The 21,054-nt window shown below is 40.0% G+C and overlaps 1 protein-coding gene across 4 annotated transcripts in view; it reads left to right on the top strand.

The window, feature by feature from the left end:
- ANO5 (anoctamin 5) overlaps window positions 1-21,054 on the top strand; it is a 61,027-nt gene that overhangs the window by 27,197 nt on the left and 12,776 nt on the right. For all 4 annotated transcript variants that reach the window (XM_087743149.1, XM_087743170.1, XM_087743160.1 and 1 more), the window contains 11 exons: window positions 385-498; window positions 6,804-6,872; window positions 8,063-8,347; window positions 8,683-8,796; window positions 10,882-10,997; window positions 11,905-12,039; window positions 13,282-13,387; window positions 13,476-13,536; window positions 15,200-15,351; window positions 19,663-19,737; window positions 20,400-20,622. In XM_087743149.1, coding sequence (XP_087599275.1) covers window positions 385-498; window positions 6,804-6,872; window positions 8,063-8,347; window positions 8,683-8,796; window positions 10,882-10,997; window positions 11,905-12,039; window positions 13,282-13,387; window positions 13,476-13,536; window positions 15,200-15,351; window positions 19,663-19,737; window positions 20,400-20,622 — 1,450 coding nt within the window. The remainder of the gene's footprint in view (window positions 1-384; window positions 499-6,803; window positions 6,873-8,062; window positions 8,348-8,682; window positions 8,797-10,881; window positions 10,998-11,904; window positions 12,040-13,281; window positions 13,388-13,475; window positions 13,537-15,199; window positions 15,352-19,662; window positions 19,738-20,399; window positions 20,623-21,054) is intronic.

The raw sequence follows: 21,054 nt of genomic DNA on the forward strand, positions 1-21,054 counted from the left end.
CTAGCTGGCTTTTGGGTAGAGCGGCATTCTTACTAACTGCAGAAAAAAATCATGCTGTAAAATAACACTTGTCTTGATCATTTATGACACACTGTAAAGACTGTGAAAGCATAAATGGTAGCATTGTTCCCAAGTATGGCTACACTAACATACATGTATTCTTCATATACCAGTTATTTACATGTAATGTTTGTGAATATAAGCAGTTAATTTTGAAATCATTTTAACTGGATATAGCCCTTGTTAAAACTTGCCCAAGTGTAGCTTCAGCTATGAAGAAACTGAAGAATTGAGGCAGCTTGGGGAAACAACTTTGTCTTCTGTTATATATTAGAGCAACAGCAATGCTTGTTTTTTTTAATCATATGCCTGTATCTTCCACAGATTGATAAAAGACATCAAAGCAAAGATTCTATTTTCTTCAGGGATGGTGTCAGGAGAATTGATTTTGTTCTTTCCTATGTGGATGATCTTAATAAGGAATGGGAAAAAAAGTTGGTAAGTTTGTCTTTTTGAGGTCCTCTTAATTCTTATCTATCATAACCTGAATATCAGTTAGTAAGCCTTTCAAATCACTACACTCCGCTGGAATTGGACTTAGCTAAAAATTTGATAGCTGTGTAAAAAGCCATTACATGTACTGAAATTTCTGTGTCATTTACTGTTGTGAATTAGGACCCAATTTTATTAGATTTTTGGGGCTTTATTTACTGAATTGGTCACTCTCCATTACTTAGGCTGGTCAATATATTATACAGTCAATGCCAAGTAATCCAAATGATTTTGCTTTCTTCATTTAACAGTCTTAGCTGTGGCTTTGGTGAGACCGTATTTGTAAATAGTTAAATGAAGGAGGTTTCTTCTAAATAAGCAAAGCATTATCCAAATGAGAGGTAACAATAATTTTTTTTTCCCATCCTTTGACTTCAGTTAGAGCAGAAATGGATTCTGAAATCCAAGAATCCATGCAATTTTCCTTTTAAGACTTCTAAGACTTTTTTTTTTCATACTCTGAGCAAAATAAACACAAAGCTCCTCTTTGAGCTCTTCCCTGTGCTTCCCTTGATCTCTACATATGTGTATTCATTCTTCTAGAAGAACATTTAAAGTGGCTTTGATAAGAGACCTCCTATGTAACAGAGCATGAAGTACAGGCTTTCTCTAAAATGCCGGGCAGTGATCATCCCCGAACTTCCCAGCAAGACCCGGTTGCCTGAATGGTAGCAGCAGGCCAGACAGAATCAGTAAATGACATGTATTTGCTCACACTGACACTTGAGATCTAACTTGACTAATACATAAGTTCAAGCTATTTAAAAAATCCGGTACTGTGAGATGCAGTGAAGATGAACAGTAAATTCTAGGTAAGCATAATGTTTAAAAAAATAATAATTGCAGGGATTTTAATTATTTTGTTTCTCTGTATTGGCTGCCTTCTTTCTGAGCCAAGAGAGGTTACATTTACAAACTAGTCTTTCCAATATATATCTCCAAAGTTTGTTCTTAAAAAAAAAAAGACCAAAAAAGACTTCATTCTCATGTAATCACATTATTCTGAAAGATAAGGCTTTCTGAAGAAAACTAATTATATGGAGGCTTATGACAAAATCATGATCAAAACTAAAGGTCTGTGAAGTAAAGAACATTTCTCATCTGTATCTTGTCATATTAAAGTGTTTCATAATTAAAAATTATAATTCCCTTTGGAAAAAAAAAAACCTGCACAATTGGGCTGTTCAAAAAATTGCTTATTGCTTACATTCCTTTATGAAGGAAATACTCTTTTCATTAAGGACTTATGCTGCCTATATGCAAATACGATCCAGTGTAGAACACAGCTCCTGCATCGTATTCTTGTTACCTTAAAAAAAGCAAGTATCTCTGTCATCATCTCCGATGCTTTTCCCAGCTTAAGCATCTCAGTCTGCTTTCCTCAGCTAGCCACGTGCAGAGATTTGCTTGGGAGACCAGGGTTATATTACAGCTAGGGTACCATAGGTTTATATAAAGGCATACTTTTTCAAACCCACGCTGACTCTTTGTCAGGCTGTAATCCTAGCTAGATTCCTCCTTCTCCCATAAAACAAAATGCATTTAGAAAAGAAGGAAGAGGAGACACCAGTCAGAGAGAAGAAAGGTATCCATGCAAAATATGCGAAAGCAACTCTTAAAATAAATTTTTCCATTAGTCATACTCAAATAACATGCGGAGAGAAATGGAGACTATTTAGGTAATGCTTCAAGTGGGGAGGAAAACGAGCCAGATGCTCAGTCTAGTCACCGATTCGTGTTGTGTGCAGCAGTTTCCTTCTCATTGCTTTATGGGTCATTAGGGCGCAGCAGGAATCTTTGCCAGAGCAGAGGCAAAGACCATGTACATGGGTACATGGGCGTCACTATTGACCGAAGGATTCACATGGGGAAGAACCCAAGAGTTAGAAGCTAATATTGTAGTTCCCCTTTGAGGTAAAAACACGCTTAGTTTGGAAGAAACATCTCTATTTTGCAAAAGGCTAGAACATCCGCATCAAGTTTTGTGAGATTTAATTCTGTACGTGTCTGTGACCCGCGAGAGAGTTCCTGGCCCTGTGGAAGAAGGCGTTTGGTCTGTGGCCCTGTAGGTTAGCTCCGTGATCACAGAATGGGCAGGCATGAAGATGTCAATGTTACAGCGCATCAGTTTTTACACAGTTCCTGGGGAATCTGCTTAGAAAATGAAATTTGCCCTATATTTATGTCCAGCATAGACCTTTATACAATGAATATGCCCATAAATTAATGCAGACTTCTTGGCATAGAAGTTCTGTGCTGTTGTCTTTGTGGGAGCAAGATTTAAATATTGATGCACTGCAACCTTTGGCATTTGGCTGACATACTGTACTTGCTATTGTACAGTCATCACAGGAAAGAAATGTGAATGTCTTTTACTGTAGTACAATGATACAGCAAAATGGAACAGCTAAGAATAGAAATGCTCATAGAAAGAGACTAACAGTTGTGACAAAGGGTTTTGTTTCCTTGTCTCAAGGAAACAGCTTTATTCTGCATTTCTAAGAAAGGGATGAATAACTTCTTTGTGTGTTTCAACATGGCCCTGATAAAGATGTAAGAGTCAGGCTGCTCATCTCCTCCCTTAGCTTCACACAGAACAAATGCATTGACTTATTTGATGTTCCCCAGAAACTTTTCAGCTTAAACTCTGTTTTGAACTTGCCTTCTATAAGCTGCATGAATAAATCCTAACCACAAAGTCTCTCTAAACAAAAATTAGGATTACATTTTTGTGAGACAACGCTTTATATTTTTCCTCAAAGCCTCCAGCAGATAAGTGGAAATATTTTACCCACATATGAAATGCATGTGAACATGGAAAAATAAATATAATTTTAAAAAATACCTAACAAATTATTCATGTATGACCAGGACATGATCATTATTGTCCATAAGTGTATTTCTTCACAAGAAACTCAGAGCAGTAGGGCTCTGGGATCTCTGTGCAAAGTAACTTGTTCCTATGTTTACTGGAGGCAAAGTCCCCCTGTCCTCAGTGGGGCATGGAGACACAGAAAGAAATTTTATCATCTAGTGCTTTCTTACAGGCACCAGATAGTCCAAAGGTAGGGAGCCAGGGGCAGCAAAAAATCAGATGCTTGTTGCTCCTGCTGCACCCTGCTAGGCTGCCGACTGGGAGAAGCCGTGTCCCCAGCTCTGCAGGAGCAGCTGAAAACTGGGCTTGATCCAAACTGGGCACCTCTCCCTGCTGCTCTGCAGCAGCCTGGCTGGTACCTGCCGAGGGAAGGTGTTTGGCACCTCCTGCACTTGGGAGGGCACGCAGAGCAGCCTCCCCAGCCATGCCGGCAGCCTCCCCAGCCATGCGGGCGGTCCCTGCGGCAGGGCCAGTTAGCGCATCCCTCTCGTCAGTCCCCCGCTCGCCTGGCTGCCGGTGGGTGAGAGGAGAAGGAGCCTTTCCGAAGCAGGGTCGGTCTCACCTGAAATGTTCTCGCCAGGGAGGTGCGTGGGCAGCCTGAACCCGGACTGAACCCATCTGCGCTAGTCCTGTGAAGTGAATTGTGCTTCCTCGGGGTACAGCTAAGAGCAGAGTTCTTGTACGCTTTGCAGTAGCATGTGATTGTTCCTGGAGGTCGTATTTATTTCCCAATATCCTACATGTGAGTGCAGTTAGAATAAGCCTGAGCATCCCCATATGTAAAAGGCTTTTGTAAGCTTGACACTCCCTGCTTAAAGGAACAGGGAAGTGAGGAGAAGGAGTTTGATTAAGGAATAGTATGTTGTAAACTTAAAATTATTTCATTCTCCTGTTTATTGATTGTTGTTACTAGCAGTAACAGCATTGTTATCACGAAACAGGTTTATAACAATTGTCTATCTTCTTCAGGTAACTAATCATGCAGTGTTGCATCTGCATTGGGCATATTAGTGCCGCTGGACTTTGGATCTTGCTTTGTTAGTCTTATCGGGATGGTTCGTTACAGCCAAGCATATGTTAGATGGTAAAGTTACTCTGTACACGTACGTGGGATATCCACAGCGGTGTTTGGAGAGGTGAATGCCCTACTGGCCTCTCTCCTGTGTAGGCCACAGTGGTCTCAGAAAATGTGGTTTCAGTCTTTTACAGATGCTTTGGAGAGGCGTAAGAACTGTACTTAAACAAAAGGTGAGGAAGGGCATTAGCATGCTACTACTGGTCTTCACTAATGTGGTTACTTATGTTGCTTCCCTCTGTGACTGCAGTGGCATCTATAGCGGAGTCACAAAGAAAAAAAGCTAGACCAGGTCTAGCTCTTTAGGTTTGGGACAGTAAGCTTAAAATTCTTACAAGTACATATTAAAACAAAACAGCCCTGGTCCAAGGGTACATTTTGTCCGTTTTAAGCCTTTGACAGCGACATGAAGAAATCCAGTATTTGGCAAGAAAAGGAGGAGCAATGTTTTTTGCAGTAGATTGATTTCCTTTTAAAGGTGGTTGTTTCAAGTGCCTGGAAAGTACAGTACATTCGCATGGGTTTCTGAGAGAGTGGCTTATGGGAAGAGAGCAAGGTGGTAAAAAGAGCATCATTTCAATCCGAGCGCTGCGGTTGATCACGCTGCGTGTATAGTAAGGAAGGATCAGTAAGACGGGGCCGGACCCTTTGGCTCTGTCTGTCCTTCAGCTGCGCAGCTGGAGGAGGAGCTGGCTGGCGTCTCTGGTGGCAGAGGACCCTCTGAGCTGACTCGCTCGGCTCTGCGCCAGTGGTCGCTGGGGCAAGAACGCACGCCAGCATGCTTTATTTGGAGAAAATGTAATCCAGAATAGCACACAGCTTTGGATACCAGGCTTGAATGTCAGCTTTCATGTAGCGCTTTCGAATGTAATCATAAATCACCTTTTAGTTGTATTGTTCTCCATTAGATCAGCAGGTCAGCAAATGAGTTCTCAGGTGTGTTTATACAGGTGCATGTAGGCAGGTTTGTGGGATAGATGAGTTAAAAAATAATGCATGGAATTGCATTTGCCCCCAGCGTGTGCTAGAACTCAGGAATTATCATATTTGCAAGTTTATCTAGGCCAGTGTCTAACTTAACATCTAATAATATTTGGCAAAATCAGATGTGACAGGGAAAAATGCAAGGCCACTAACACAGGAAAATATATCAATGCATCTTAAATATAGATTCGAGGGCCATTAAAGCTATTCTTCAGTCAGTATTCATTAACCTGAGTGGTTTATGCAAACTGAAATGCACATGGGGCAGCCTGCTCCTCGCAGACAGAATTGGCTGAAAACTATGGTGTGCTGGGTTTTTTGAGCTGGGTTTGAAAAATATCATTTAAGACCTTTCAATAGAGAAAACATCACACAGCATTGCAGGTTTTAGCTAGAAATAAATTGGTAGTTTAGCTAGTGCGTTCTAAACAGGCCAGGGCTAAATATTTACTTTAATTGGTAGTTATTCTGGCAGTTCTTGAGAAAATTTTATGTAATTAAAAGGAAATTAATTCAGTCTCCCAATAGGAGCAAAAATTCTACAGAGAAGGAGGGGAGGAAAATGTTCTTACCTTAAGACACCACCTGGGAATGATGTGGCAAAATAGAGAGCTCAAGAAGAGTCTCAAACTCGCCGAAGTCATGCAGCCATCACGCACGGCCAGAGGCAGGTTTATTTCTCTCTGCATGAAGTCCGTGCTGACTTTATGCAAGCTAAGCAGATGTAAGCTTACACGGGATGATGTTAGTCTTAAGTCATTTTACAGCTATGCTGTTTGTGAAGCATACTGTTTGAATTGCCGGTAATCGGCACTTGAACATCTGTATCAGCATGATTGTTAAACTGCTAAATAGATGTTACTATAAGTGATCAGTCTTCCAGATGCTTCCAGAATTTTTCTTTTCATGTGGTCTTAACATTCTCTTAGAAAATAGCTAAACTTGAACGATAACACACCACCCGCATCCCCCTCCCGAAGGGTCAGAAACGCTGAAGACGCATGACTTCATTTACTTCTTTGGTTAACAAGACTGGACAGTTTATGAGCCTATGCCTAACTAACAGCTAGGTTTCCCATTGCTAGTCAGTGCGGTTCCCGATGTGTGGCCATCGCTAGGCTGGCCGTCACTCGCAAGTGGCCTGGTGTGCATCAGCTGGTTTTTGTCCGTTGGTCTGCTTTCTTTTACAAAGGTCAGATAGCATTAAGGGGTTGTCATCAGGGCAGTCGGGAGGAGTGAAACTCACTGAAGTCATCAGTAAGTGACCTGTTAGTTGGTAACTTCATCATTTAATAAAGTGTGTTTATTTCTCTTCAGGAGAGAAGAAAAGAATTTGAGAGCAACCTGCAAAAGGCTGGTTTGGAACTAGAGACGGAAGATAAGAAGGTAAAAAAAAAAAAAAGGAGAAAAATTAGGACCAAAGAAATAGACCTGCAGATTACCGATTAATGTATACCACTTTGTTTCTTTGAGACAAATTATAAATTTTTCTAGCAGGTTGCAGTGAGGTGTGACTATTAAGTGAAACAAGCTTAATTTGTCTATTTGAATTATTTTTCCAGATACGTTCATAAGAATTGCGGAAAGTAATTTTAATTCCAGAGGACGTGATGGCTTTTGGTTTCATAACAAAAAGAAAGCAGTTCCAAAATAGCTGTGACTTCATTTAAACGCATGTAAAAGAGAAGTATGCTCACAGCTAGGTTTAATCCCACCTAACAACTAGTAACACGTTTGGAAGTCAGTGAATAGATTAGCGTATGCCCACTGGATGTTGTAATTATGGTGAGGAAGGACTCTGGTGTAGCAGCTTGAGGACGTTTGATTAGCGTTACTGCTTTGTTTCATAACTTGAGAACATGGGATGCTGACTCCTTCAGTCAGCATGCTCTTTTTTTCTGCCAGAGGTTGAGTGGGGTAAAATAACTCTTGATGAAGTTTAGACTCTGTAACATCCCTAGATGGGGATTCATTGAGCAGCGTGTTAAAAATACCTTCTGATTGCCATTTTCTCTGTGTATGCAGAGGAACACTAGAAGAACATATACTGTGGGGTGAAGTCTCTGATAAGATTATTCCTTAGCATAGCTGTGAGGCTGTAACAGATCTGAGCTCTGCTTGGTAACTCCTTTTTGCAAGGAGTCTTGTATGCTCTTCTCCGCTGGATGAAAACTGCCCCCGCCAGGAAAGAGAACAGCTTTACAATGCAGCACGGTGGGCTGCAGGACGGGTGGGCTGCCCCGTGGCCAGCCCTGCACAGCAAGCCCTTGTATTTCCAATGCACTCACAGTGTCGTGAGAGTTTTCAGGCCTCAGTGTACAAGGTTAATGTAGTTTGGAAGGCCTTTGTGAGCTTTTAGTAGTGCAAAGATTATCTTTATGAACAAACAACCACTCAGATAAGCTTTTCAGTTTAAAAAAAAAAAAAAAAATCCCCTTATTCCCCCCTCTTTTCTATAATTTTTAAAGCTTTCAAAAATATGTAAAAGGCAATAAATTTTGTATAGCAACTATTCTCATAAATCTTGCAATAAAGCACAGTTTAGTCTGATGTCTGATTCAACTTTCCTGGGGCAGGAATCTGAAGATGGCAAGATTTATTTTGTGAAGATTCATGCCCCGTGGGAGGTTCTGATCACGTATGCAGAAGTGCTGAACATTAAAGTTCCCATCAAGGAAAATGACATTCCCTCAATGGTGGAGAACCCCCTGGACTGTATGCTTGCACCGCTCAGGCTTCCCGAGAAGGTGATGCACCCCGAGCCGGATTATTTCACAGCCCCATTCAGCAAGGAGAAGCAGGAGCTGTACCTCATTAATGACCAGAGCACTTTCTTCTCACCGTCCATGAGAAACAGAATAGTACGTATGTGAATTTGTCTACTTTTTTTTACGTGTAGATTTACACGGTCCCGGAGGAATATTCATGCAGGAAGGAGTATATAAACTGTGATATCTGTGGGTAAACATGAGGAAACCTAGGTGCCTGTGCATCTTTCTTAAAAATCTGGAATAGTATTTGTTGGAATGGATCTTCTAGATGTCTACAAGGCAAGCGTGCCCTCAGCCTTCTGAAGAAACACTTTTTGCTTTTGCATATTATTCCTGCAGATTATACACAGTGCACAACCATTAAAGGTTTCTGTTAAATGGCCTTAAAGCAGGAAAGGTCTGAAATCCTTGTGTTTGAATCTCAGGTTAATTACATTCTTACACGTTGCCCATATGGAACAGAAGAAGGGAAGAAAAAATTTGGGATTAAGAGACTGCTAAATAATGGCACCTATTCAGCTGCATATCCTCTTCATGATGTAAGTATTTTAGCTTTCTGCTCCCGTGAGCATTTCCCAGTGTTTTTACTCTTTTACCTACTGTGACATTTGCTGTTCCCAGCGGAAATGAAAATGCACTCAAACCCTTCCATTTGTCCCAGTAATTGATTCTGTTTTATAGTACACAAGACATATCTACCAGCCCTACTATTTGGCTTTTATGCGCTGAAATGTTTCTTTCTATGCACGCGTACAGGAGCTGAGTTTCTGGGATATACTTGTGTGTCAGTCACATAATGTGTAAGAGATTTATTCCATAGACTATTCCTATAATGTTTACGATACGGATTATGCGGTAGTACATTAGGAAGATGATAACAAGGAATGAATACCTACTGTAGATGCATACGTTCAGCAGTGTGTGTGTATAGGGTGTGTACGTACAGATACTGTGGTTATAGGCGTGCTCTGGGGATCATGCCATGTTGGGACTGAAGGCAGATGAGTTGGGTGAGCCCTGCAGTTCAGTGTGGGGCAGTCACTCCTCCATCTCCTAGTGAACTTCGGTGAGCAACTGCAAATACTGCAAGTATGGTCAGGGTGGTAAATACTGGTGTTTAGGTCTGCTCTAGGGTCAGTTTTTAATACAACATATATGAATTTAGCCCTGAAATCCCCTGGAGAAAACAAGAGAGATGGATTACCATATTTTATGGATTTTTTTTTAATTTCTTTTTTTTTTCCTTCTGAATGTTGTGTTTAATTTGTTGCTTAAATCTTAAATTCTCTCCTTGTTTTTAATAGTCATTTGAGATTTGTCACAACGCTTTAGTGAATTTATATTCTTATTTATATCTGTGAATTCTATCACAAGATATTTTTAAATACTTTATATAGATTCCTATTTTTAAATGTTTTTAAATAATTTTTTCTCCCTTAGAAAATGAAAAGAAATGGATGAATGGACATTCTGTAGGTTGTCAGGGGGAAAGTTTAGCTGACCAGAATCTAGGCTGGGAAGTATTTTATACTGTTGGGACTACCAAAAGTACAGATAATAAAAAGCAGTTGTATAAGAATCTCTTCTGTACAAGCACAACCAACCTTAAATGCTAAGAAATTGTATGAAGAAATTCCAAAATCATGGGACAGGCTCACAAATTATTGTCTAAAAAATAACTATTTAACCTTTTAAAATATTTTAAAAATGCAAACTTTAGGTTGTTTAAACTTCTTGATTTCGATTTGGAAACCGATTTTCATGCTTTTCTTTGTGATTGAGAGACATTCAGAAAAAGAGGAAAACCAAGATCACAAACTGAATATTTGACATAGCCAAGTATTTGTAAAGGCAGAGTTCTACCATACAAAATGAAATTACAAGAGCTGTCAGAAACTGCAGTTATTTTGTGCTGTGTAATTTCTAGGAAACAGATGAAGTTCCAAAATTTTCTTAGTGTTTGACAGGTAGGTACATGATAGTGATGAACACCGCTGAAGCTAATTAGTGTCAGAATTTCGTTTTGCATATCCTCGCATTACAGCTTGAGAAACGGCAGCACGGAGTGCGTTACAGTGCTATGGCTGGAGGCAGGCAACAACTTCAATTTATATCCCCTGCTTTCCATCTCTCGGTGAAATGCTTTTGGCTCTGCAATTCACAATGAGAGCCTGATTCAAAAGTACAGAGAACAGGGTTTAAATTTGCGTTATTTTTAATGAAGCGGGAGTAAAATGGTGGTTTTCTACTTCAGGGAAGCTTGAACGTCTGCAATTGCATATGCTACACCAGTGTAAAGGACCAAACCGGTCACTGCAGTAATCTACCAGTGCAGATGAGTATCTTGTACCAGCACAACACTGGTGTAAAGTAACGTGATGGGGTTACAGGACAGGTTGACTTAATGTCTAAGATGGATAAATGTTTTCTGACAACGTGTATTATCTTAAAACATATAAAAAGGGTTCTACTTAAATAAAGTGGTGAAGTAGTGCTAAGTTTGAACTTCAAATAATTGGCATAATCTTAAGAGGATGCCTCATCATCATTAATGTTCATTTCTTTTAATGTAGTACTTGAGTCTGTCGATGAGGTGTTTTGCCTTTACTCTGATTTGCTTGCAGTGCCAGTACTGGAAAAAGGCAAATGATCCAAACTGTGACAACGAGAGATACACGCTGTACATGGAGTGGGCCCGTTTCTTGCGGTTCTACAAAGAACAGCCCTTGGACCTCATCAGGTAAAATACTGCCCGTGTTTCATGGTATTCGCTTGGTTTTCACTGTAATACAAGCGTGTATTCATTTGTAGCTTGATCCAGCCGGGAACTTTTTACTACTTTTAAGATCCAATGAGAACTGGATACTTAGTTGGGCTCTAGGTCCTTGGAGGACACGACACAGGTTTCTACCAGCAACTGGAAGAATGCTTTATCTCAAATCAAGCCCCTTTCAATCTAGCCAGTGCTCCCAGGGTCAGGTATCTTACAGATAATTCAGCTGTAGAGGAACACATAAGAAGAATACCTTGCATTTTATAATCGGTGTCTGCCACAATTTTTAAAGATAGATTTGGAATTTTGAAATTTCAACGGAGACTTGAAAAAACTGATAAAATCAGTTTCTGAAGCTTGACTCTTAATTCAGTACTAAACCCCAATTTAAACTAACCTTGCCCTAGATTTCTTTGATTCAGTTCATATGATGTAACAAAAGCATTACTTTTTTCACGGGTTACGGTTGCCCCATTCATAACACAACCAGTTGTATTTCTGTGAATTACCCGCTCATTCTAACCATATGATCGGAACTTGTGCCCGGTTTCATTTTGTGTAACTCCTTGGAAAACCAAAGAGGTAAATCTTCATTTACATTATCCTGTGGGAAGGGGAAAGAGTGATTTTAAAGCTGGAGCTTCTGCTAGGAGGAAAAAAAGGGTCAAAAGAGGCCATATATTTTGTTCATTCAGCTTGCATAACTTCTCCCAGCTAGCTTCAAATCCCATTTTTCCAATGTACATCAATGCTTTTACTCTTCTGTTAAACGAGAATTTTGCCAAGGGTTTCATTTTGACTCTGGCCAGTTTGCTCTATTGCAGTTTTAAATTTTGCTTTGTATTCCTATTAATGGCATTTTTTTTGCATTCAGGAAGTACTATGGTGAGAAGATTGGAATCTATTTTGCCTGGCTAGGATTTTACACTGAGATGTTATTCCTTGCAGCAGTTGTTGGCTTAATCTGTTTTCTTTATGGCTTGTTTACAATGGATGAAAATATGAGCAGGTGAGTGTAATGTTGACGATCTCCTGGGCCTATAGTGGAAAAAGCTAAGCAATGTGAAAACTTTGTTCTTGCAAAAAAACAGGTAACAAGCTTTTAAAGCTTGTCAGAGCAGACAAATTTCTTCTTCAGCTATCTTTATTGACTGAAATGGTGGTGGGCAGCTCATGCAGAACTTGTGCCTATTAATTAGTAAGACTCAAGTTGTAGGTGAAAAGCAATATTGTGTTGCCATTTGGCAATAGCTTTTTATATTGGAGTGCCTGCAATACATAAAGTCCTAAGACTACCACGGACTTCCCTCACAATTGTTTGTTTCAAGTGTTTATTGTTGCCTTAAGCTTTTCTATTTTAATCTCTCTTGCAGAGTAGTCTGTTGACCTTTTTGTGTAGGTCATACTAACTACCAAAAGCATGAGTACAGGACAGATCAGTGTTCTCCCGTCAAAGAGGGATCCAGTATCTCGGAAGCCAGAGTTTGCTTCTTTTTAAATAAGCGTTGTATTTGTTTCTTCAAGGGCCCCAAGATTTATTGTGTTCAGGGATTTGGGGAGGGGTGGATGGGTAGGGAGAGGAAAAGAGGGTTGACATTTCATTGCTCACCCTTTTTTTATAAGAAGGCTTCCAGAAAACTTTGAGTTTTAACAATAAAAGATGAATAAGGGGTTAAAATTCTCATCCATTCTATTGAATTATGTCATTTTGAGTCTTACATTTTAGCTAGGTTCAGAATTCACCTGGGAATACGGCTATACATGTTCAGATTTCTGTGGATACTGAAGGACTATCATAGGATTGTAAACTTCGCCCACTGTAGTTGTTAAATTGAAGTAGCAAATTTTACTGTAGATAGCAAAGCTGAATTAATACCTCCGCTTTAGAAGTGTTTTGAATGCATTACTAACCTGAAGAGAAATAACATGGTTTATATCTCACCTGAAAGCAGTGCATGTGCAGTACAGCTCCTTACAGACTTCTGATTCATTGCTGATGGAATCAGAAAGCCCATACCGGGTGAATTGCTAGTTCTCCTCCTTGTAGCAGCTGCTACGTTTCTTGGCTTGCCCTACCAGCTACAGGTTAACACCAGTGAATGTGACAAGACTGGGCATCTTCTCTGTGAAGCTGCAGATGTTGAGCTTTGAACAAATGAAGCCCTTAATTATTTTTTTTTTTTTAATAAATTTCATATAGCAGCTCTTAAGATGCTACGAAAATAGATACTGTACAATATTTTCTCCTCAGCAAAGAAATCTGTGACCCTGAAATTGGAGGAGAGATCATCATGTGCCCTCTTTGTGACCGAGAGTGTGAGTACTGGAGACTAAACACCACCTGTGTGTCCTCAGAGGTCTGTATCTGGTTCTCCAGCCACTTGTCATTTTTGTTCACGCTGGAAACTGTTTTGGTACTGACCTGTTCCGTGTATTCTGTTGCAGTATTCCCATTTGTTTGACAACGTGGCAACTCTCTTTTTTGCCATTTTCATGGGCATATGGGGTGAGTACGTTCGATAAGTTTTATGTGAAGCAATAGGGAGATCTTGCCCAAACTGCTGAGGGACACTGGAACTGGGAAGAAGAGGAATAATGGCTTCGCTTTAATATCCTGCCTCAGATGCAAAAGTGATGGAAGAGTAAAAATAATTAAAGTTAATAATTAAAGTTACAGCGGGATTGGACATAAACAAAACCAAGCAAAATCCAGCAGATATCTAGGATATCATAAGCATTGCGTACTCTAACTGCTAACATTTGTTTCTTGCCTTAGTAACCTAAGACAGAGTGGTCCAACCTTACACAGTCCTTGTAAGAGTCCTCTCCGCTGAGCCCTGCACGTTATCAGTGTCCCTGTGAGGGAGTAGAGAGCTTTTGTGTCCTTTCACTGGGTGGTGGTCCCGCACTATCGCTTCATGAGCAGCACTTTTAGGATGAGAATCAGTTGGTTTCTGCTCCAGTGAAGTTCATACATTATAGTATGTTTTAATGATGCAGAAATAGGTGGATTTCCTGACTCTCCCTATAAGTAGGGTTGCACACCAAGCGATACTCGTTCAAACTTTAAGATCATATTGTCTTGAATACATGTTCTTTTCATAAACTTTGTGAAGGTTCATAGATGCAGGATAGTGTAGTTATTGTTTCTTCTTTCCTTAAATACCTTGTCTCCTGTTTCATACTGTTTGTATGAAATATCATAATTAAATCTTTGATTTGAATATAGATATTAGATTAACACACAAAGATCTCTGTGTACTAGTAGAAAATCTATTTGTATATGTGTTATCGAAGGACCTAGCCACTAACTTTTTTGTAGAGAATTCTCAAAAAAAAATTGAACAAGATGATGTTGTATGGCTGTTTTCCTGAACTTTTCTTGGTTTTGAGCACTAGCCTTTGAGTGACATGGATTAGTCATTCAGGAAGTGCCAGGAAAAGATTTTAGCACTGCAGAAGATAAGCTTTCCTGTGTTTGTGTAAACCGTTAAGCCTCTCCGCGTCAAATAAGAACAGTTAGGTCACCAAAGGTTTATGTTTTAAAGTAGTTTACAGAGGGCTTTTTAAATGTTATATAATATTACAACTTTTATAGTTCTTCATTTTATATATGAAATCAGTTCCCTCTAGTGTCTTAAAAATTTCTTACACCAGCCTCACTCTTGAACATATGAAAAGCATCAGACATTCACTGTCTTCAAAATCACCATGATATCAAACAATCATCAAACAGCAACAGAAATCTTAGAACATCCTACTTGAAAACAGTTCTGCTTATTTGTAACAGTTGTTCATGTGTTACAGGTTTCTACACAAGCAATTACTTCAATTATCATGTTCCTTTGTTAATTCTGTGTTGCTATTTGCGTATGAAAAGTAGTTAAACTGTAATTGCACGTGGTCGTCATAACCATGGAAATACCCATATCCTGTCCTGGCATCTTCCTTGTCATCCACTTCTGGAATTCAATTAGCTAATAAATTACTTAATCCATATTATGGTTTTAGCTGTGAACTTTAATAGCTAGTCAATAAAAATAGATGGGTCGCACTATGAGGATAAATAATAGACCGCAGAATAGAAACCAGCGCAGAAATAAGTTTAACTTGGTTCATGAACTTGTTCGCTTCTCCCTTAACTGTATTTTAACATTTCCAAATTGCAGTTACACTTTTCTTGGAGTTTTGGAAGAGACGGCAAGCTAGGCTGAAATATGAGTGGGATTTGGTTGATTTTGAAGAGGAACAGCAACAACTCCAGCTGAGGCCTGAGTACGAGGCAAAATGTACCCAAAAGAAGAAGAACCCTGTGACTCAGGTAATGAGCCTGCTGGGCTGACGTGCATGCACATGCAGCTGTGTGCTGAAAGAGAGTTTGGTAGTGGGGGAGTTCTGCCCCAGGAACAAGTCTGCATCTCATGGCTACGTAAAGAGCTGTGACACACCTAAGCAATGCCGCATTTATATTGGAGCAGGGCAGGCCCTCAGCTATTAAATCTCCACAGAGCAGCATTTATGGTAGCAGTGAGTTTGGCTTAAATATGTAGAACGTGATGCCAACCACTCCCTCACGGAACCCAACAGATTGCATCGAATATCAAAGCAGAAGCTGGTAACGCATCGTTTTCTCGCCGAAGGCATCCAGTTGATGAGTGCTAAGGTTTGTACTCTGATAGACTAGTATCAGAGAGAAACACTTTAACTGCCGAAAGCAGCGTAGCTGTGTTAGCATCAGTAAGTTCTGGAGCTGATAGCCCTGCCTTTTGAGGGTCTGTTTGCCCTGGCGCAGGGCCGTTGTGGTGTGGCTGTCCTGCTTTCCAGTCTGAAGGTGACAGTAACCGAGGGCGCTCAGCACTTCAGCCTCCTCTTGCACATGACAGGCATGTCCCATCTCTTGGACCGTGGCTCTCTTCTTGCAGATGTCTTCTGTTATCTAGGCTTTTGACACAGAATAAATGAGAACATGGGGGAGAACTGCCTCTGGAGCGTGCATAACTTTCATTAATTATCCTCTATTGATTTTAATTTCCACAGGAAACTGATTCATTAAATCAGAAATGCAAAAGCAAAGTTTATAGCTTTTACTTGGCTAACACCGTCTTTACAGTGTCCTTCACATTTCAGCGGAGCGGTCTCTGAAATCTTCATGCCTTTAAAAGCACTCTTTCCCATCCCCGCACAACGTAGGAAGGAGCAGTCATCTTGATCTAAAGACACAAAAGTGAGACTAGCTGTGGTTTTGTTTCTGATATACAAGCACTTCGGGGAACGCTAGAGAGAGATGAAGGTTGCTGAAGCCCTTTGTCTGAAATCTAATTGAGATACAATTAACCACACTATTTAACTCTGTTAAGTGCTCTATGTAAATACCTACTAGATGTTAATTGTCTTCATTTAAATTTAATTTAGGTAGGAGTTATTTGACAAATTTAGGGATCAGATGGCTGCATTCTGATACAACATTTACCATCTCAATTTGATGTATTTTTAAATCCTTCCTCTTCCTAGAATTGTTCATTAGTCATAAGTAGACTTCGATAACAGTCTTCAGAAAAGAAATAGCTTAGCCAGAACTATATAGCATTGCTATATAAACAGTAGCCCTGTCTGTCAAGGGTTTCTCTCCTTAATTATTTGGAAATATGTACACTAATCTTACTTCTCATGAGAGAGAGTTTTCCTGTCTCTCCTTCCCCGTCTGCACGTGCAGCATTAATGCTGTTGTTCTTAAACCTGTAACTTGTACGCTGGAGTCACACAGAGAACTTTGATAACCATGCACTGTGATTTTGAGTGTAGCTCTGCCGAGGTATTGATTTCTGCATGCTCAGGAAAACAGTTTCAGGTAAATCAATTTTTGATTAGCTAGTTCAGCTAATTGAAAACAGATGCCCACCTGTTCCCTGTTATTTGCTAGTTTGCATCCCTGTGTGTGCTCAGGCTCAAAACCTCCGCTTTCTTCTATGGCTGCACAGTGCCCAAAACCAGCTGAACCCCTGTGGTTCTGCTGCAGCTGAAGGAAAGAGCAGGGGGAAATCAGAGAGGTGGTTCATGGCCCTTGCATGCTCTGAAGTACCGGGCTGCAGCAGAGGGTAATGGTGTGAGGATGGGGAAGTAACGGGCTGACTTGCAGGCAGTGGTTGCCTACGGGAGGGACCAAAACCCGTGGTCCGGAGAGGTGAATCAGCCGCAGCAGATTACTGCCAAAGATGGCATGGGTGAGGTGCGTTTGTGGAAGGGACAATTCCTCCTTCTGTCCTGAGGGAGAAGATTGTTCTCTCTCTAAATTCATGCAGATGTCTTAGGTAGGATGGTTTATTTGGACTTTTTTTTGGAAACAGAAGTTGGACCGTAATATATTTTTCTTATCTCAGAGTGAGATACTGCACTGTTCTGTGCTTTCTAAATATGCATTAACAATTACCATAAAAATTCAATGACTGTACAATCCTTTATTTTATAACACATCAATTTATTACCTTGGTGGATTTTCAGAAGCTTTTGTGCGGCAGGGTGTAGCAGTGATCCTTACCAATCCCCAGTTACAGCAAACCATACAGGTTAGCCACACTGTGGTGTAGTTTCCTTTCATTAGATCACGTGCAGTACTGAACACGTGAAAGGACAGTGATTTCAACAGGACAAGGGGTAATGGTTTCAAACTAAAGGAGGGGTAGATTTAGACTAAATACAAGAAAAAAATTTTCATGATGAGGGTGGTGAAACACTGGAATGGGTTGCCCAGAGAGGTGGTAGATGCCCCATCCTTGGAAACACTCAAGGCCAGGCTGGATGGGGCTCTGAGCAACCTGATCTAGTTGAAGATATCCCTGCCAATTGCAGGAGGGATGGACCAGATGGCCTTTAAAGGTCCCTTCCATCCCAAAGCATTCTATGATTCAAATAAGTTAATTCTGCAGAGTGATAAGATAATACGGCTACAGGTCACTGAGTTTCTTGCATCCCAAGGCTGCCTTTGCTTTGCTCAGAAAATTGTTCCCTCATTATTCCTGGCCGTGATTCAAAATTCTAGGTGCACTGAAACAGAAATTGCCCATCTTGAGGCTTTAATTAACGCTTCATTTGGTCACGATGCTAAACTATTTAGCTAGATTATAGCTAAAATCTGGTTTCGCTGATGACAGTAGAATCTTAATTTACATAAATAATGAAGTGTTCCATTCAAACTTAGGCTCCGTCATTGCACATCATTGCCTACATTTTATTCTAAAGTGGAAAACTTGTTGAATAGCCTAGAATGTGCGAAACATTTGTTCGTAGTATAGAATATACGTATTATTTATTAATACGTAATAGGTATAAAATGTTATGAGCCTATGTAAACCCACCTGATACCTGTGCTTCTATCTTCCCTTCAGCTGTTTTTTTAATAGTTCTGTTAATAGAGCCTTGAACTGTTACCATCATCAAACAACTTCTGACTCGAGACTACAGTATAGATATAAGGGTGTTTAGGTATACTTAGGCAGATACAGGGAGTATCTCTCTCCTGAGAGAACAGCACTTCACACTTCAAACAGAATCACACTGGTATGAGCATGCTGAAGAATGGCGCCATCAAGAAGCAACGCTCGTCAAACAACTGCTACTGCTTGGTTGTGTCAGGGAGAAACGTGCGGCTCCGTTGCGGCCGTTATTCTCAGCGTAATTACACCGTGTTACGCCAGTGCGTTCGGCACATTCTGGTCTTTTGTGCAAGGGAAAATAAACTCCCACAACCTTTTACGGGTTTGATATCTTCTGTTGTCAACACAAGCATTTCCTGGTTCAATGTGCTTATTGATAATATAGGTAATAACTGCGCTCGCCTGCAGTAATCTGTGCCCCTTTATCCCAGAGGAGCGTAAGCATACTACAATGCCTTATCCCAAAGATTTATCAAATTCAGATTATTTTTTACTAAATCTTCTCCCACTGGCATTAGTTCTTAAATGATCCTTTCTTAATACACGTAATCTGATATTTTAGGAACTAGAATTGGTTGCGAAAAAGAGAACTTTACACGAACACGGAAAATTGTTCATGTGCTATATGGGGATACTCGCTTGGGTAAGACCTAGCTGCCTGGGGCTGCAGCAGAGGTTGGCAACTAATGAATGTAGCCATTTCTTCAATTAAAAAAAAAAAATTGAAGGAGTGGAGGAAAACACTCTCTGGCTGTGTGGAAAGACATGATACATTGAACTAAATGACCATTTTAAGAAACCTTGACATGAAGAATTTCTTCAAATTCAGTCCAGTTTTGGACTCAGAGCTGTATGACAGCTGACCTAGCATTACAGTCGTAGTTCTGTCCTGTTCATCTAATGAAGGAGGTGGTCTTTTTCCTTCAGCTACCGAGTGATTTTTGCAAATGTTTAACCATTCTTTCCACGTACTGCCTTTACTTTCAGCATTGTTATGGCCACTGCTGTCCTGATCTTTTTTTTTTTCCCCCCACAGCACATTCAAAATCATGTCCTCTCTGCCCTTCTAGAGAGGGGGGTTCTGAATGGCTTTGCTCAGATGTGGGCGCTTTCACACAGCTGATGAGAGCTCTGTGTGCTGCTTGATATTAGAATAAAACTATGGATTTGTGAACTGTGCTGTGCTTGCTTGACTGTTTCAGGAGATGGAGCCTTATTTGCCTATAACTAGCCAGGCTGTGCGGTTCTGCATCTCAGGAACGACAGTGTTGTTCTGGGTGAGCATCTTTTTGAATCCTCATTTTAACATGTATCAGAGCTGCTGATCATCACTAATCATGACATTAACACATGCTTTTATTATTGTCCTGCAGATTTCCTGCTGTCATGCAAAATGCATTTCAATTCAGATTTAAAAAAAAAGACTTTGGAAATCTGTCATTAATTAGTAACTTGATTGGACATTTTAGCATAGGAATAACTTTTTCTCTGGCTTATGTGCTGTTAACAGACCATACTGAAAAAATTCACAGTAAAGGCAAAAAAAACCCAAGAAAGTATTATTCACTACAATGAAATATGTAGATATTTCTCTGTAGAAATATCTGCAGAGTGAATTTCAGGGTGGGCAATATAGTCTAACTTGTCCTTTCCATCTCCATTTCTATGCATCTGTATCCTTCTGCATTTTTTTTTTAATATTGGTATTGGATCATTTGCTTTTCTTGTGTTAACAAAATAATTTTTTTGGCTTTAATATATCTAATATAACAAAGTATTTTGCCTGTGCACTTTGCATGTCAGTGCTGCTGAACTCGTACCCATAAAGAATAAAATTTAAAAACTATAAAGCACGGTGATTTACATCTTATTTCAGAATTTGCATGCATATAGCTATACTGAGTTGTAAGTGTATTTCAAATCTCTGTCCTTTCCTTAGGTGTCTCTGATAATAGCTAGCATGATAGCTGTGATCGTGTATCGTCTTGCGGTGTACGCTGCCTTTGCCAGCCTGATGGAGAACACTCAGACTTTACAGCCCATCAGTGGGTTGCTGACCCCTCAGCTGGCAACTTCAGTCACAGCCTCATGCCTGAATTTTGTCATCATCATGATACTGAATTTCTTGTATGAGAGAATAGCCATCTGGATTACTGATATGGGTAAGCAGTGCGCTTGAAGACAAAACTTTCAAGGAATCACTAAAGGTGGAACCCCTGGAGAGGTGCTCTGCGTAGCTGATCTCGCCTCGGGCACAGTGGGAGCACTAGGACGTTAGTCTGTAGCTTGCAGCTACAGTTGTATCCGTGGCCATACTGAACATTTTCCCTGCATTTGAATAGTTATCATAAGCTGGTTTCTCTTGGTGTAATGTTTGCTTATATTAAAACTAGTCTACAGAGACAATCATAGTTCTGAACATAATTAAAAATTATCATGTGTTATATTAGGGTCACCAAAGCAAGATCAAACTGTCTTGATTTAGCAGTATGTCAATTAGAAATCCTAATTGGAAATTAGATATATTTTTAAAAATAGATCACAGCTTTCACAGCCATCTTTCTTTACAAGAAAAAAGACTAAATAATCATGTC

Source organism: Nipponia nippon, unplaced genomic scaffold (genome assembly GCF_047370975.1).
Source record: "Nipponia nippon isolate SJK-2023a ecotype South Korea unplaced genomic scaffold, ASM4737097v1 scaffold_10, whole genome shotgun sequence".
NCBI classification, from domain to species: Eukaryota; Metazoa; Chordata; class Aves; order Pelecaniformes; family Threskiornithidae; genus Nipponia; species Nipponia nippon.